General features: G+C 39.6%; 1 protein-coding gene across 1 annotated transcript; it reads left to right on the top strand.

Moving 5' to 3' along the window:
• Nucleotides 1-14,270: 14,270 nt before the first annotated feature.
• LOC134222488 (uncharacterized) lies at nucleotides 14,271-16,381 on the top strand. The gene is made up of 2 exons (XM_062701636.1): nucleotides 14,271-14,404; nucleotides 14,457-16,381. Exon 2 carries the CDS (start codon nucleotides 14,461-14,463, stop codon nucleotides 16,102-16,104), a length of 1,644 nt encoding a protein of 547 aa, XP_062557620.1. The 5' UTR covers nucleotides 14,271-14,404; nucleotides 14,457-14,460; the 3' UTR covers nucleotides 16,105-16,381.
• Nucleotides 16,382-16,994: the final 613 nt, after the last annotated feature.

Below are 16,994 nucleotides of genomic sequence, written 5' to 3'. Positions count from 1 at the left end.
GATTAGTATACTCTCGATTCGTGTCGATTATTAAAACGATTAATCGTTTTGGATAGTAATCGATTCAAAATTAATCGATTATTACAACGTTGAATCGATGAATCGATTAATCGAAGTAATCGATTAATTTGCGACATCTCTAACCATGATTTTGCCTCTTTCCTCGTCGGGCACCAACGGAGTTGCACGCTCGGCACACGTACGGCACACAGTGCGGAATTAGGCCGCACATTGGCACATTTGGCTATCCTGCCAGGTTGTTCCTGGTTGGAAATTATTGTTTTGTAAGTATCCTGTGGGCGTGACTGGGACATTTTTTCATCGGTTTCGACTTTGGACTCTGGAGCGTCAGACTAAATGATTTGCTCATCGGTTTCGATTTGGAATGTCGAAGACGCTCTGAAAGAACGTCGGATTGAATTATTTGTTCATCGGTTTCGACTTGTGATGTCGAAGGCGCTCTGGGAAAGCTTCGGAATGAATAATTTGCTCATCGGTTTCAATTTGTAGTGTCGAAGACACGTCGATTTGAAGAACGTCGGATTGAACCCAAGTAACCACCAAGCATTAATTGTTGCATGTAGTCAATCACAGATCAGTATATTAAATGCTAATTGCATTAGATTAGATTTAACGATGTAAAGATGCATTTATTCAACAACTGTCAAGCAACGATACACTAGTTCAGCATATCGAATGCAGCGATGCATTATTTACATATGTCAAAAAATAGTGGTAAGCCTCCGTCTGAAAAAATGGCAAAAAATAATCGTAAGCCATGCTATATAAAACGCAAAAAAAATAATGGTAAGCCTAAGTTGGAAAAGAGAACGGCAAAATAAAGATAAGCAATGATATGCTAAGGGCATATACAAAGAGAGAGAGAACGCGAGAAAATAATATGGCAAAAAAAAATTAAGAAAAGTCATAAAAAAATTACATCGGATTTGGATTGGATATAGATTGGATTTAGATTTGGTTTGGATTGGATTTGGATTGGATTTGGATTGGATTTGGATTGGATTTGGATTGGATTTGGATTGGATTTGGATTGGCTTTGGATTGGATTTGGCTTTGGATTGAATTTGGATTGGATTTGGATTGGATTTGGATTTGGATTGGCTTTGGATTGGATTTGGATTGGATTTGGATTTGGATTGGATTTGGATTTGGATTGGATTTGAATTGGATTTGGATTGGATTTGGATTAGATTTGGCGTTCAATTTTGCGCATTCGTGGTCTTCCACTGAGTGGCCGGCATTTATCAGGTTGTCTGTTAAATATTATTTTTGCTATTCTTCCGTCCGACATTCGCAATAAGTGAACAGCACACTTGGTCTGCCATATTTTTTTACGATTCGCAATATTTTCTGCTTTGTACACTTGATACAGCTCGTGATTCATTAGTCTGTGCCACACACTATGTTCTAGTTTTCCTCTGAGTATTGTACGCAGACTTTTTCGCTGGAAAACCCCGAAAGCTAATTCCGGTCAGCCTATTTTAACGCCCAAGCTACATGTCCATCAAGGGTCACTGATATAATCAGAGTTTTATACAGAGCAAACCTCGTTTGCGGAGCACTGAATCCTAAAGAGGCTGCACTCATAACTCATAACTCATAATGCAGGCACTTTACTGAATCCCTACCCCGACATGTGCTGGTTCTAATATGTAAACAACTGTGTTAATTCTGTACCACATTTTTGTTATGGCGAGGCAATTTTTATGCACACTTTTGTTCTCGATATTTTATCAAAATTTAACACTCAATCATGCAGCAATGTTCGTCACAAACACTTAGGTCTTTGCCCTACAGCTGCATATTTCTTGCCAAAATCATGTTTTTTTGCAATCCCGCATAATTGAAAACGATCTGTCGTATTCTTGTTATCATTCATATGAAATAAGCGATACTGTTATTATTCACCTCATAGTCGTTTTAAAATGTGACTATACAATATTCGTTAATCAAAATTATACACAATTTTTTAATCACGGTACCAGTTGCAATAATTTCAAAATTTATTATGTCTTTACAATTTCTTATCTTTCATTCTTGCATGAAAAATGATAGAAAACTGTAAATGGTTTATAACTGATACCCTAAGATAACCCTAAACTTCCCATAAAGCTTCGATATAATTACGTATCATCTAAAACTTTTGTTTTCCGTGGCAATTCCACAATCACATTAAGAATCATATCCTTCAATGATAAAAATACGGTAAGCATTAATGTTCTGCGAATAGTATGTGTTTTTCTTTTATAGAACGCAGACAATTTATTTCCGTGTGGCTGTCTTGTTTTTATTCAGTGAGTTGAGTGCTGGTTCGGTCGAACCAGACTGTTTTTTACGTTTTTCAAGCATTATTGGACAAATAATACAACGGTAAGTTTTAGAAATAAGTAATTAAAAATATATGCTACTAAAATTATGTCCTTATATATCTTCTCTCAGTTCTCGTGGAAGTGGATTTCCGAAGAACAAAATTTCATGACGGTATTGCGATTTCCAAAATTTTTGTTTGATGTCTGTTCATAAGTAAGTATATTTATAAGTGCACTATACTATTTAAAATACAATTAACTACCACAATTCATCAATGTGACCATTAACACATCCATCCAAAATCCTATCAAAAAAGTCCTCGGCATATTTATAATGAGATGTTTTCGCATTTTTTTGCAGCTCCCTTCACGGATGCGGAGGGCATCCACGAACTTGGCTTACTGCATGCCCCACACGTCGGCCTCTATTGAAAGAATTTAATTGATTTTTTATTTATATAAAATAAATAGTAATGAAATTTATATATTGTGTTTTTTCTTACAACAGTGACAAAAAATTACCAAATTGTCGTCTAATTAGTGAAAGATAAGACGTACGGTGCATAAATTTTGTATTCGTATCATAATATCGTTCAAATATTACAAACCATATTGTTTTCTTCTGAAACAAGGATTGTACATGAACCACATCGTATAGCATGTAGCGAAAATAATGTACTGAAAAATGGGCTTTTTTAAATAGTAATTATACTTAACCGCCTATTACCCCTATGGTCGTTTTTCCAATAACAGCATACCGTAACGCGATGATCATTTAGGATGATGTCAGTTTATCTTACGTAAGTAGAACAATCAAAACAGTAGGGATAATGTTATTTATAATCATGAATGATCTGAGAAATGTTACGTTTATGGTTCATGATTATGCGGGTAAGTTTGTCCAAAAACCAAACTGAACTTCGCAGGAACTACTCCTCGTGCCGTCGCCATGTAGAATTTTTGGCTAGCTAGGAAGCTGTCCGAGATCCATTTTGACGTAGGCTCCATCGTCGATGAGCAGGATTATCAACGTGGGTGTGCAGATTTTTTTCTCTCCTTTCGGTTTCCATCTGAAATAATTTTTGACTCGCTGCACGAAACATGATGCTGATTAAGTGAATTCAAGCCTTATATACCACATTGATCAAAATGCTCGAACGGTGGGTGCAGTTGACATCCAGAAATGTCAAATCAGAGACTAACCCGCTGGCAAGCTGGCGGCCATAACCGATCGCGGAAAACTGCACGGTTAGAAAAAAGTACCTAATTTTAGGTACTTTTTTTCTCTTGCATCTCCCTCCCTCTTCCCTTTGTTGTCATAAAATGAAGAGCAAAACCACTCAACAAGGGCATTAAAGTGTGGGAACCCAACGTTGAGTAATCTTATGTTTACAAAAGTTGAGTGAAATTTACCTAACCTTTGGTTAGTTTCTATTTAAAATTAAGTATATTTTACTTAATATTAAGTGAATTTTACTTAATTTCAGGAAAATATTACTTAATTTTGGGTTCCCACACTGAACCCCCGATTTGAGTGAAAAGTACCTACTATTAGGTACTTTTTTCTAACCGTGTGGATACCACAGCAAGTGAGCGCCTAGGTAGACAAACCGCTGTGAAAGAATTCTTGCAGCGGTCACTTTCCGTGCCGCTGCAATACAATAAATGATTCCGGATTCTAAATGGACATAGCTTTATGTTACAAGCGGATGCATATTCGAATTATCTGCACCCTGGTAGGATTCAGTAATGCACTGACAGTTCCGACAAGCACCTCAAAACTACATTTGGCTATGCGCAAACTAATGCATATTCGAATTACCTGCACCCAGGTGGGAGTAATGCACAGACAGTTACAACAAGCTCCTCAAAAAACATTTGGCTATGTACGAGCGAATGCATATTCGATTTATCTGCACCCTGGTAGGATTCAGTGATGCACAGACAGTTACAAGCTCCTAAAAAAACATTTGGCTATGAGAGAGCGGATGCATATTCGAATTACCTGCACCCTGGTAGGGTTCAGTAATGCACAGACAGTTTCAACAAGCTCATCAAAAAACATTTGGCTATGAGAGTGTTACCCGCTAGCTCCAATCAAGCTACGAATGGGAGACAAATGAAGGGTCGTTTACCGTAAATCACCACACCACACACCCGGTCACCTGTAGCAGGAGTTACACATGTACGGGTGTCGCGAAACACTTGCCCACCTGTGTGACTTCGTGGAAGAGCCGACAAACAGTGTTGTACCTATGGGGTCCCAAAAGCTGCTCAAAGTGAAATATTACAATCGAAACACAGTAGGCAAGGCTTGACGACTCCTATCTGAATCCGGTAAAGCGGCATGAAGTCACAAGAACCCGCATTGAAAAAAATCGAGTATCGAACAGGAATCTACCTCGTTAGGACACAAACCACCGCAGTCAAGTTTCAAAATAATTTTGGATTCGAACCAAGTGTATTTTCCCCTTGGATTTTTGCGAGTGTGTTTGTTCACCGCCACACCTCAATCACTGCTATAGCAGTTGAATCGGTTTAGTCCAGTTTTTTTCGCGCTTCGATTGTCGCCATCTTGAACTAAATGAATGAAACGTTGCTCATGTGGTGGTTGAACATCAAAGTGCAGGTGAGTTAGATTAGATTTTATTAAATATTGAGCCAATTGGAATAATATAGAATATGCCTTAGGTATACATGCTAAGCTTCTCCCTTTCCTCATTCCAGATTCAACAAATAATTAGCTGAGAATGTGTCGACGCGTGAGTGGATGCGAATCTGTTTCAAGTTGCTGGTGGATGTGAAGTCTAACATGGCCATCCGACGAGGAACGGTCAACCCATGGTGTACTGGCAACCTGATAGCACTGGAGCGACAGAATCGTGTGTGCCATGAATCCTGGCAAAAATTATCATAGGTCTACTTTAACAGGATGATTCACATAATACCGAAATCACAAAAGACCGCGCGCGCTCGCTCTTGCGTTTTGTTGCTCCGCTGGAATCCTTTCGAAATTTCATTTAAAATCCTTTCGGTATTCCTATGGGATTATAAATGAAATCACGGTAGGATTCCGCATGAAATACCTATAGGATTCAAAACTTAATCCGCAACTATACTACTGATTTTAATGTTGGACAGATTCAGGATAATGTATATGATTCTGAATGGATCATGAATCCAGGATTCCGAAAGAAATCTCGAAATGATTCTGAACGGAATATCCGAAGGATGCAGGAAGAATAGCGAAAACATTTAGAATGGAATCCCAACAGGATTTGGCATGGAATTCCGGAAGGAATTAGAAAGCAAATGGCATCACAAGACGGTTTAGAGTGGAACCCCGGGAGGAACTATTCGGTATATTCATTCGATATCCTCTCGAAATTTCATTAGAAGAATCAATTCAATTCGGTATCTTTTTGAGATTCCAAAAAAAATTCTTTCGCTTTTGGATTTGAATCCTTTGGATTCGGATAAACTTCTGAGCTTCATTCGGAATCCTCCCGAAACTACTTTTGATTATGCCCAATTCAAAACAATCACTCGCCCTTCGTAACATGTTCTAGTTGTTACTATATTCAACAATTCCTAATTGATTGTATATATGATAATGTAAAACTAATGGTAATAAAATATTTAAAATGATTCTTTGATTTTCACTGTAAACAAACCGAAGCATAAAAAAGAAAAAGAAAATAAAAAAGAAGAAGAATCTAGGTACCCATATCTTCACCATATCTAGCAAAAATCTAGTAGAACTGTGGTACTCATGTCTAGGAGATATCTCTGCGTTATCTAAGAGAACCGATATGTCAAATCCCTTCCGGTTTAAACGGTTCAAACGGTCCACTCGTCTAAAACTTTGAGGTAGAAACGGTTGTTGCATTTGAGGCGGATTTGAGGTCTGACAGGTTCTAGACATCGCAGAAAAATATCTAGGAGACTCAATTTTTTGTCTCAGAGATATCACGGGAGATGTCTAGAAGAGCTTTCCGAGCGGGAAGTGGAAAAACCTAAAGGGCTTCGTAGTCTTGAGTAATTGCTACACAGAAAGAAAAATCATTAATAAAATCAAAAAATCCATTGGTTAAAATAAAAAGTTTCGTTGGTTCTTTTTCGTAGAGAGTTGCGTATGTTTGAAATAAAAGTACAGCAACTTTTGCATCAGCAATGTTTGAAAAGTGGCATGCAACTCTGAAATTAAAAGTTTGAACTTTCAAAATAAAACTGTACAACTGTCAGATTCAAATAAGAAAAAGTGGTATATTTTCATTTGGAAATCGACTTTTTCTCAGCCTTAAAAAGATCCTCCCAAACCATTTTTGTTCATTTTCTTTTAAAATTTTACTTAATCGTAATTGTTTTAGTTTATTCTCATTCTATTTTTTATTGTGAGTATTTGTTGTTAAGTTGGCCTGGTTTGCAGGACATGGATAGATGAATTATCGTCGATCTTTAGGCCGTCCGTCGAGATGCGCACGAAGACGTCCGTCGAGATGCGCATCCCTCTACTTGTTTTTTTTAATTTACCTATCGAGAAATAGAAACCATAAATGAAAAAATGATCTCACTCGTGAGCTAAATATTCACCATCGTTCAAAACATAGTCCAGCAATTACCTTGTGATGTTTTATTGTGACGCCCATCTGCTACTTCTTGGACTGATTGGCGAACTCCGGGTTTCCAATCGTTCGATTCCGAACAAAAACCGTCCGGTCTGATACACCTTTCCATCGAAATTGAAGCCATTAGACGTCCCGTAATCTGCTTGGAAAAAGCCTCATGTGCTCGTAAAAACGCATTTTCTTTACTGATGGGGTTTGCGACTTACCTCATGCATCAGAACCTAATCCACCACTTCAGGTATATTCTCGGGTATATCTATCTAGCTGAAGGTTTTATTTGCACTTAAAACTATTTATCTAAATATATTTAAAAAAAAAAGTATAAGCACCGAAGAGATTGTTTTGGTAAACTTCTGCTCTACCATTTTCGTCAACGAGTTTGACACATTGAGCGGTATACATTTTTTGTGGGTGAATTGACAGTTCTAAAGTTTTATTTTTGAAAGGATGAACTTTTGAATATAATTTATATTAAGGTGAATAATACTTTGAAATCCAATAAAAGACATTTACTTCAAACAATTTTACTTTCATTTCAAAGAAAACAAAACAGTTTTCAGAATAAAAGTTCAAAATTTTTAATAACACCATTTTTGTTTTTTGTGTGTACCTCTTGCCAAATTTGTTTACATGCTTATTTATTAGGTATTAATTGTTGTGTTACGTCACATGGATTCAGAGGGTACTTGCGTTTGGTCGGGTATCGCTGGTGGAATTCCGTTGGTCCAACATGTCCGATGATTCTCTCTGCTGTTCACGACGAGGGTGTCGGCGCTATAACTCCGGTATCGTACTTTGAACGGTGGTGACAGCTGGGGTGTTTAATAATGGCCGGAAATGTCGGCCGCCTCACGGGTTATTCTTGGACGGAGATGGCCGGTCGGTTGTTCGCCGATGGCAGAAAAGGGCCGGAAAACTCCGGACGATGGCCGGATGGCTGAAAGGGGCCGGACAATGGTCGGCAATGGACGGTAATGGCCGGCCGAGTGTCGGAAAGCTTCGGCCGATGGTCGGAAATGGCCGGTTGATGGTTGAAAATGGCCGAACGAGTATCGGGAAGCTTTGGACGATGGCCGGAGGGCTGGATGTGGCCAGACGATGATCGGGAATGGCCGTACGGGCGTCGGAAAGCTTCGGCCGATGGTCGGAAATGGCCAGTCGATGATTGAAAATGGCCGAACGAGTGTCGGGAAGCTTTGGACGATGGCCGGAGGGCTGGATGTGGCCAGACGATGATCGGGAATGGCCGGATGAGTGTCGGACAGCTTCGGACGATGGCCGGATGGCTGGATATCGCCGGACGATGGTTGGCAACGGCGTGTAGGTAGACTTACATGCGATTTGAGCCTTTTTTGACGAGGCGAGGTGTGGCAAAGGCGATTCCCTGGCAGCGCTGGCGTCGAGGTCGGTCCAAGCGTATCCCTGTGGCTCTATCGGACCCTGAACAATGTTTCGTCAATGTCTGAATATATTTAACTTGCGGAGGAGCTGGCAAGGAATAATTGGAACCAACGGTTACAAGAGAGCGGGTGCATATTCGATTTATCTGCACCCTGGTAGGATTCAGTGATGCACAGACAATTTCAACAAGCACCAAGCTACATTTGGCTATGCGCAAACTGATGCATATTCGAATTACTTGCACCCTCGTGGGTTTCAATAAAGCACAGACAGTTACAATAAGCTCCTCAAAAGCATTTGGCTATGTGAGAGCAACCCCGTGAAACAAGCGCAAGTTTTTGAAGCCACCGTTTGTTGGTGTGGCGCTAGTGCTGTTCTTGAAGTTTAAAGCTCCGTTCATATTGCACCGATTACATTTCGCGCGGGTATTTAACTATGTATTGCAAAATGATTTTCGATCGAGGAAATTTTAATTTAAATAACTTATTGCGCTGTTCACACTAAATCGAACAACACAGTTTGAAAGTGTGCCGGTTCCAAACTGTGACCAAAAGTGTGACGGTGTCGATTACAGTATATCCCCGCTGATCCGACAAATGTATGGCCGGACTATCGGGGTTTCTCTCGTTAATCCGACTGTCAAATCCATACAAATGAACCAAAACAAAATCACAGCACAAATTTGAAAACTGACAGCATAATGTGTTTAAATGGGTGTTGATACTTTTTAATCCGGAAAATTCGGAATTAGCGAGATCCGGACTAACGAGTCGTCGGACTAGCAAGGTCCGGATAAGCGGGGGGATACTGTACAATGGATTTTGACATCGATAAATGTCAGACGAAAGCAAACGGTGTGAGAACCACTTGCTTTTGTTTTGAACATTTTCTTCTGACATTTTCGCATTTTGCAACTTTTTGCATTTTCTCCAACGCTTCATTCCAGATGTACACTGAAGTTGTTTTTACGCGGTTATTTTTACAGGAATCACTTTTTATGCGATTCTTTTTCACTCGAATTTCGGGATCTCCGCGCTTTATTCAAACATATTTTGCGATTTACGTTGTTTTAATTTACGCGGCCCATATCGTCCGCGTAAAAACCAACTCCAGTGTGTTACAATATTTATGTATGATAATATTTACTATTGAAAACTTGCTAAAAGTTTAGCACTCGGTTTCGGTGAATCAGTTAATCTCGTAAGTGCATCGCAAGCTTTTTCTTCCATAGAACTACAGTGATCGTTCGCTAATTGGGGCACGACCTCACCCCAACTAGCGAATGCCGTTCGCTAATTGGGGCGTTTTGACAAGCGTCAATGTTGTTTACTTTTTGCGTTGAACAAAGGAAAATTTTACGCGCCAGAAAATATCGATCCCGCCAAACACGGAAACAAAACGTCAACGCGTTTTTGACATCACATTCTGACGTTTGACTGCTTTTTAATTGGGTTTCGCCCCAATTAGCGAACCCCCAACTAAAAAGCGCCCCAACTAAAAAGCGCCCCAACTAGAAAACCCCCAATTAGCGAACGTTCACTGTACATTGGAACTGGAACTTGGCCTGCTTTTTAACCTAATAATCATTAGCATTTCTGGCGAACGCTTGCAGAAAAGTCGCACAGAAACATCGAAAACCTGTACTTTACATACAGCTACGTAGTACAACGTCTCTTTTGCGTACAACCCGTTTGGGCTGCACCTTTGAGTTTTTTGCTGGGGATCAGAACTGATATAATAAGACCATGTTTTAATGTACGTGTCGTTTAGTACCAAGCACAACTTAACATATGGTCAGTCATATGACATGACTCGTACCCATCCCGGGATAATGTGGATTATGAAACCAATCACACGGATGAGCAGACCAAATCTCTCTAATTTTAATCTTCTTCATCCACCACCGCTGCTCTCGCTACCTCAGCCATCATCAGCTTTAAGCTATGAACTCCGAAAGATAAGATGGGCGATTGCATCCATCGCAACCGTCACCACTGCATCCGACCATCATCTAGCACAGAATGACAAAAAAATGCGCCCACTTCTTTCGCTGGTGACTGCATGCTGTTGCTGTGCAGGTAAACACAGTGAACGAACGAACGAAACGAAAAATGCGCGAGCAAAAAGCACGTCAGTACGCACTGCTGTCACAAATTGTAGTGACTCGCACACGGCAGACACTGCTTCTTTTATACACAAAGAAAATCTTCCGATACACCCGAAGGCCCGTGACATACCGCATTCTGATGTCCGTGTTAGGAATGCACGGGATTGGTTACAAATGAAATTTTTACTGGATGTGACAAGAATGAATTATTGGCAGTGGCCGATTTTCTACCCGCCACTGTCACATCCAGACGCTATCATATATGCGCAAAATAGCCAGCAAGAGTTAACCGCCAGAAATTTGTATGGCGAAAGTCATCTAACGCGGGTTTTCTCAAAATAAGAAACTTTTCATGAAAAACTATTTGGTACCGATTATGTAGGAAGGTGTCCGCTACCATGTCTACCAAATATTTTTTTGATGAAAGTGCTTAATTTTGAGAAATCGAACCTTAGATGCCTTTCGCCATACTGATTTCAGAAAGTTAACTCCTAGTGTGCCGCTGTAAGCACGCTCAAAGCAGGCGATTCATTGAAATTTTCAATAGCTTATCGTTAATAATCTTAAGTTTCAATGAAATAGGCAAATTGCTGGAGAGTGTCGATTGATATATAAATCTTGAAAATCCATCGAAAGATAAAGGCGCTAGTATTGTCGCGCTTATCTTTTTTTAGAGTGCTGCGGCGGTCTTACACTCGCAGGCTCGACTGCGAAGGTAAACGTCAAGATAGCCGCCGTGTTAAAAGATAGGCAGAATTTTCCCGCTCAAAACAAAACCACGTGCTTTTCGCGAAATGACAGCAGTGTTCGATTGTATTAGTGAGAGCCAACCGGAGTCACCAGTCTTCAAGGTGCAACATGTGTGAGATGTTCACCTAAGTTTGTGCACCCAATCAAACATTGCTTGCTATGTTCGAACTTGCACATAGCAATCTGAACACGAGCCTGAGCTCTGATACACCCAGGCGCAATGTACAATGTTCAAACATCGAGTTTAAACTTGGGTTCAAACATGTGCGCTTGCACACGAGAATGCTACGCTTGGGTAAATGAACGGGTTGCTAGGCAAACTATTGTTGATTCTTCACGTTTTCCAGCCTTGTTATTCATATCTCGAATAAGAGAATTTAACCAAACTTCAATGAAGGTATGATTGAAAAATTGAAACATGTTCTGCACATTTTTCGCACTTGCATAACGAAGCGTTTATAGAGGTGAGGTCTTGATTCAAGCCTTTCATTCAGGACGTCTTAGGTTCGAATCTGCTCTGAGCGGAGCTTTTTGTTCCATTTTCGAGGTTCTGAAAGCAATTCTTCTTAGGATTTCGGGATTCTGCAACCAATAAAAAACTGATTAGTTCATATTTCTAAAATTTTGGGATAAGATTTTTCTGGTACCGTCAACTGGGGGGAAGATGATCATTGAGGTGAAGATGATCATTTGATGTGTCACTCAAAAGTGCCAAATTTTTTTATGAAACGGTAGTCAACAATATTCTCCGTTCAAGTAATGTTACCGCTAGGTAGAAATCCGAGTTTTTCGATTATAATCATGAACATGTATTTTGTGAAAGAAAGAGAGAGATAGTCATAAATGACGCTATTTCCGTTTCAAATATTGACTTCGTAGACTTCTTTACGTAGTAAATTCAACATTCATACAAATAACGTAGTGTAGTTTGACTACTAGGTCATAATGATTTTAGTAGAGCTGTCTTGATCAACTTCACCCCAAACCAGATTACTCAAAAAATGTGTGATAATTTAATTTATTTTAATAAATGCGAACGCATTTCAGAAAACTAAAGTTGTTGATTATTGCAACGTATAGCAGTACATGTTTTGAAAATATTTGTTTCGATTTAAAATGTAAACACACATTGTTATTGCATGTTTTGTCCTAAAAATGATCATCTTCCCCCCAGTTGACGGTACGTTTATATGGGGATAATTCATTCTACTTACTTTGCGGTGGTACTTGATAAATATACCGAGAATCTGAAGCGAAGTTCTGGGTTGCATAGAGATTTCTTTATTCCAGAGAGAGAGGGTTTTCGACCTTTTTGAAGAACCTTATGATCAACGGGGCTTTGATTCCAGTTTCGTAATTTTTTAGATTGTCATAATTGGAGATTTTATCTTTTATGAGAGCCATGTAGTTTATAAGACTTTTATGTGTAAGGATTTGTGGGCTCATTTCTGACCTGGAGCTCCATTGTTTGTGATTTTTCTTTGTATTGCATAATGTCATCGGCGTATTATTTATACATAACAATATAGAATACATTATGAACAGACCCCCTAATATCTTTATAAATTTCTATCAATTTGAATTTTTGGTTAACAACCTCCCTCCCCCACTAAAGTGTGTCTTAGAACTTTTTGGAATCAACATTTATATTTTATTCACGATATGCACATCCCATCGTATCTAACAAAACAAAATACATGCTTGCATATGTAACGGATATAAAATAATTAGGGGCTACATTTTAGACAGACGAACAGAGACTTATGTATTTCACCTCGTTTAGAACATAAACGCACGGACACTTTAAATAATCATTACATTGGAGGCTGCCGGTTGTCTTACCGGGAAAATGCACCTAATATTCAGTTGTTATCAACATTAAGAATAATATCTGAAGATTGTATGCAAAATGTTGAGTAAACATATTGTTGTGATATTGAGATATCGGACCAAGCGCAAACCACCTGACAAGAGCTAAAAAGTAGCATTTATAAAACTAAAACTATTCATGTGCCATTCCTTTAAAAAATCCAAAGACAAGGATTCAAATCCTAGTGCCCTGAGTGAACGCCAAACGAGTTACCATTAGGCCATCACCGCTACTCAAGAATAGAAACCACTTGACCAATATGAACAGATGAACAGCATGCTGTGTGTAAACTGATGTTTAAACTTCCATGTTCAACCCCGTGTGTTTGAACTTGGGCGCACACTCGTGTTCAAACCGGGTGCGATTTTGGTTCGGTTTATGATGAACTCGGTTTGGATCTAGTATGCATGTTTGAGTGCGAACTTGCACACGGGAAAACTGCACTTGTTCAAACGCGGTTCATGTTTTCGTGAAGACTGGGAGTCACTGAGTACATGGAGAGTGTTTATCATGGCAAGTGCATACGATGGGTAAAGACCCCCGCACATAGGATACGTTTGCGTTGCGTTTGAGACATTTCCCACGGGAAAACTGTCAAACGCAACGCAAACGTATGCTATGTGCGGAGCTATTAAGATTTTCATTGACTCTGTCGTGTTTAGTGACCGTTGCGATTACCTGAGAAGCAACCAGCAGGAAGCCGCAGTATTCTATTTTATCTCGAGATGCATAATAACGTTCAAAATCTTCCCTTCCAGCGTAACGCTCTCGATTTCCAAAAATCTAAATGACACCCAGTATAGTAAAGAAAGACGTAAGTCCTACGTCAAGAATAACTTTCTATCACAATATCTTAAATGTGGAAGAGTTCATAATATTTTGCTTAAATAGAATGACAAATCATAAGGACTTCAATTATAACATAATCTTCTTAAAAGATAAAATAGCCAGCAACACTGTATGCAAGATCTTTTGCATGTTTGCTGCAACTTCGTGCATTTGGCGAACTGAACGCAAACTGCAATATCGTGTTAAATATGAAAAAGAAAATTGAATATAATGGAAACTTGCATCAAGTTACTCTTTATTCCGATGGCGTAATCTGAATAGGCTATAAAACAACTCATCTTTGGTTAGTTTTGAAGCTCCGTGTATATATGAACGATACGTCAAAAAGTGTAAACAAAAATCTTCACATAAAGCTTCACATATATTCGTAAAACAAAAACTCAAACTTGTGAGCGCTGGTAAAAATCAGTATCCGGCTCCAAATACGTTTTATTCCTGATTTTCCGGCCTAATTGGTTCCTTTTCAAAGGTAAGCATATACCCAAGCTCATATATTGCCAATAATTGCTTCCTTTTCTCAGCATTATGATTTGCAACATCGCCACATCGGAAAACCTCTCGTGCAACATCGCCAATCTGTGCCGAGTTTGTTCAGCCCCCGGGTCACACAATATTTTCCTCAAAATTCCAGCCTACCTGCACGAACATCCCCGGGAGTGTGTTCGCTGGTCGTCGCCGATCCATAGGTTAGTCACGGAAGTAACAGGTCTGGATATTACACCGGACGATGGGCTTCCTCAGAAAATTTGCGTCGTTTGCATCTCGTACCTGAAGCACGCGTACACATTCCGGAGGCAGACGATTGACAATGTCGCGGCACTGTTGGCCGCCAAGTATCTCATCGGGGTGCAAGAACAGAGCAAAGATGCCAAGAAGAACGTAGACATGATGGAACTTATTCCGACTATGGTAAGCCCGACGGTGATTCGACCCAACGTCAACGAAACCAGTTACAAAATGATGAATTTCGGAGGGAAAGGGCGGAAATCGATTCCCTATCAGAAGAACTTGGACAAAGAAGTGCTTGGGCAAGTATTAGGTGGGAGTGCTCAGAAAAGAAAGAAGCAGAATAATGTGGAAGAGGAACGACGACGAATAGAGGAAGCACGCCTAAGCAGATGGCAAGATTCATCTCCCGATGAGAACGCAGCAGGAACTTCTGGTGGATTTTTCAGCTATACGGAAAAAGAGTTTCAGGAAGATGACATTATGGAGCTGGACATTCTTAAGGAACACAATATAACATTTAATCTACCAGAAGACTATAAGGAGAAAAAGTGTCCTTCTTGTCGGAGGCGGTTTATGTTCGATGAGTCGTATAATGAGCACCTTAAAGAATGTCTCCTGTTTAAGCTGGTTAAGTTTATTCGGGAAGTCTACCATTTCCTTTATTTGAAGGAAAATCGATCCATCTCATCGTTTGAATTTATTAGGAGGGTTGTATTCTCTGTTAGGAAAACGGTTGAAGTAATTTCCTGCTATGACGAGGGAACTGTTGAACCAGAATCAGAAACTGTTGAGAGCTCTAGCGTAAAGACAGCTGATGAGGACACAATCAAAATTGAACGCTCTTTTCTAAGCAATTTGGAAAAACTTCGCCTTAATTACAATCCAGAAGGATCTAAAATTATGTCACCCACCATTCTGCAGCAACAACTAGATGACGGTCCCTGTTCGGTCACCACAGAGTCTAGTTCGATATCACCTCTTTTGGCAATCACTCGTTGCGAAGAGTGCAATGAAACATTCGAAACGGTCACTGAACTCGAAACGCACAATAAACACTACCATTGTATACCGCCTACAATCGCTGCAACGCCGAACAATCTCAAAAGGCCTGCACCGTTCCCCCCAGCACCGATTGCACCTACTCCGGAAGAAGTAGAAATGATCAAAAATCGACTTCGCTTACAAACGCCGGACTCGTCTTGTGGCGGCGGACGTCCAACTGGCAGCAGTAGCGACGACCAACGGAAAACGGTTAGCTGCAAAAAATGCAAACAGCGATTCTACACAATAACTCAGCTGGACAATCATCAGATTCGCCTCTGTCAGCGAAACTCGCCACCCGTTCAGAGTCAGGTGGCACAAAGTTCAGCCGAACGGAACCGGAAGAATCTAAACGCCAGCTACTTTTATACCATGGAGTTGCTCAAGGATATGAAGTAGTCACGTGTGGAACATAGTGACTTTTTTGTGTAACATTTTGTTAATTAACTTTCGCTTATTTATACGTGCTCCTTAATGATTTCTGAAAACTTATCTCATAGTATACGTGTCGCTGTAGTTTTAATCCTAAATTCCAACATTTTTTTTTTTTTAAAGGTAATTCTTACGAATTAAATTTTTTTTTGTTAAACCTACTGCAGTATTTAGTCCGAATTTTGTACGCAACAGCGAGTTTTTTTAAATAAGCACGAAAATTTCCATTGCAACACAGAAACTTGACCGTAGCAGACAAATAAATATTCGTTTTTTGTATAAAACTCATAAATTGGTATGATTGGTGAAATTCGAACAAACATATTTCCTAATACATAATCTTACCTCTGACAATATGCCCCCAGGGAGCTCAAACTGATAAGAAAAACATATAATCCATCAAGCGGTGGCATTTATGTCGCGCATTATAAAATGTGATGAGAAAAGCATAAGGGAGGTAAAAAGGCATAAGGAGTGGAAATTTTCAAAATATTAACACAGATAGTTAGGTAGAAGTATAGAAGGTAGAAGTAGGTAGAAGTTGTTATAGACGGCCCATGGCTTGTGAAAGCGATGAACCGCAAACGCGATGGACTTTCGGCCTTCGAGGTGGCGACGGAACAGCTGGACATAAGGGTATGCGATAACACATTTTTTCCTGACGAAACGAAACGAAATTTGAAATGCTATTGTTGGTTCGGAACGAAACGAAACGAAATTCAGATTTACTTCCGATACTTCGAAACGAAACGAAATTGAGGTCCATTTGATTCGAAATTTTTCGAAACGAAACGAAATTTAAAAAAAATTCCGCGGAATTTTTATTGAATAGTTTTTTTTTTGCATTATATACATAA

The sequence above is a fragment of the Armigeres subalbatus genome, chromosome 3 (genome assembly GCF_024139115.2).
Source record: "Armigeres subalbatus isolate Guangzhou_Male chromosome 3, GZ_Asu_2, whole genome shotgun sequence".
Taxonomy (NCBI): Eukaryota; Metazoa; Arthropoda; class Insecta; order Diptera; family Culicidae; genus Armigeres; species Armigeres subalbatus.
This window is presented reverse-complemented; position numbering and strand designations above follow the sequence as displayed.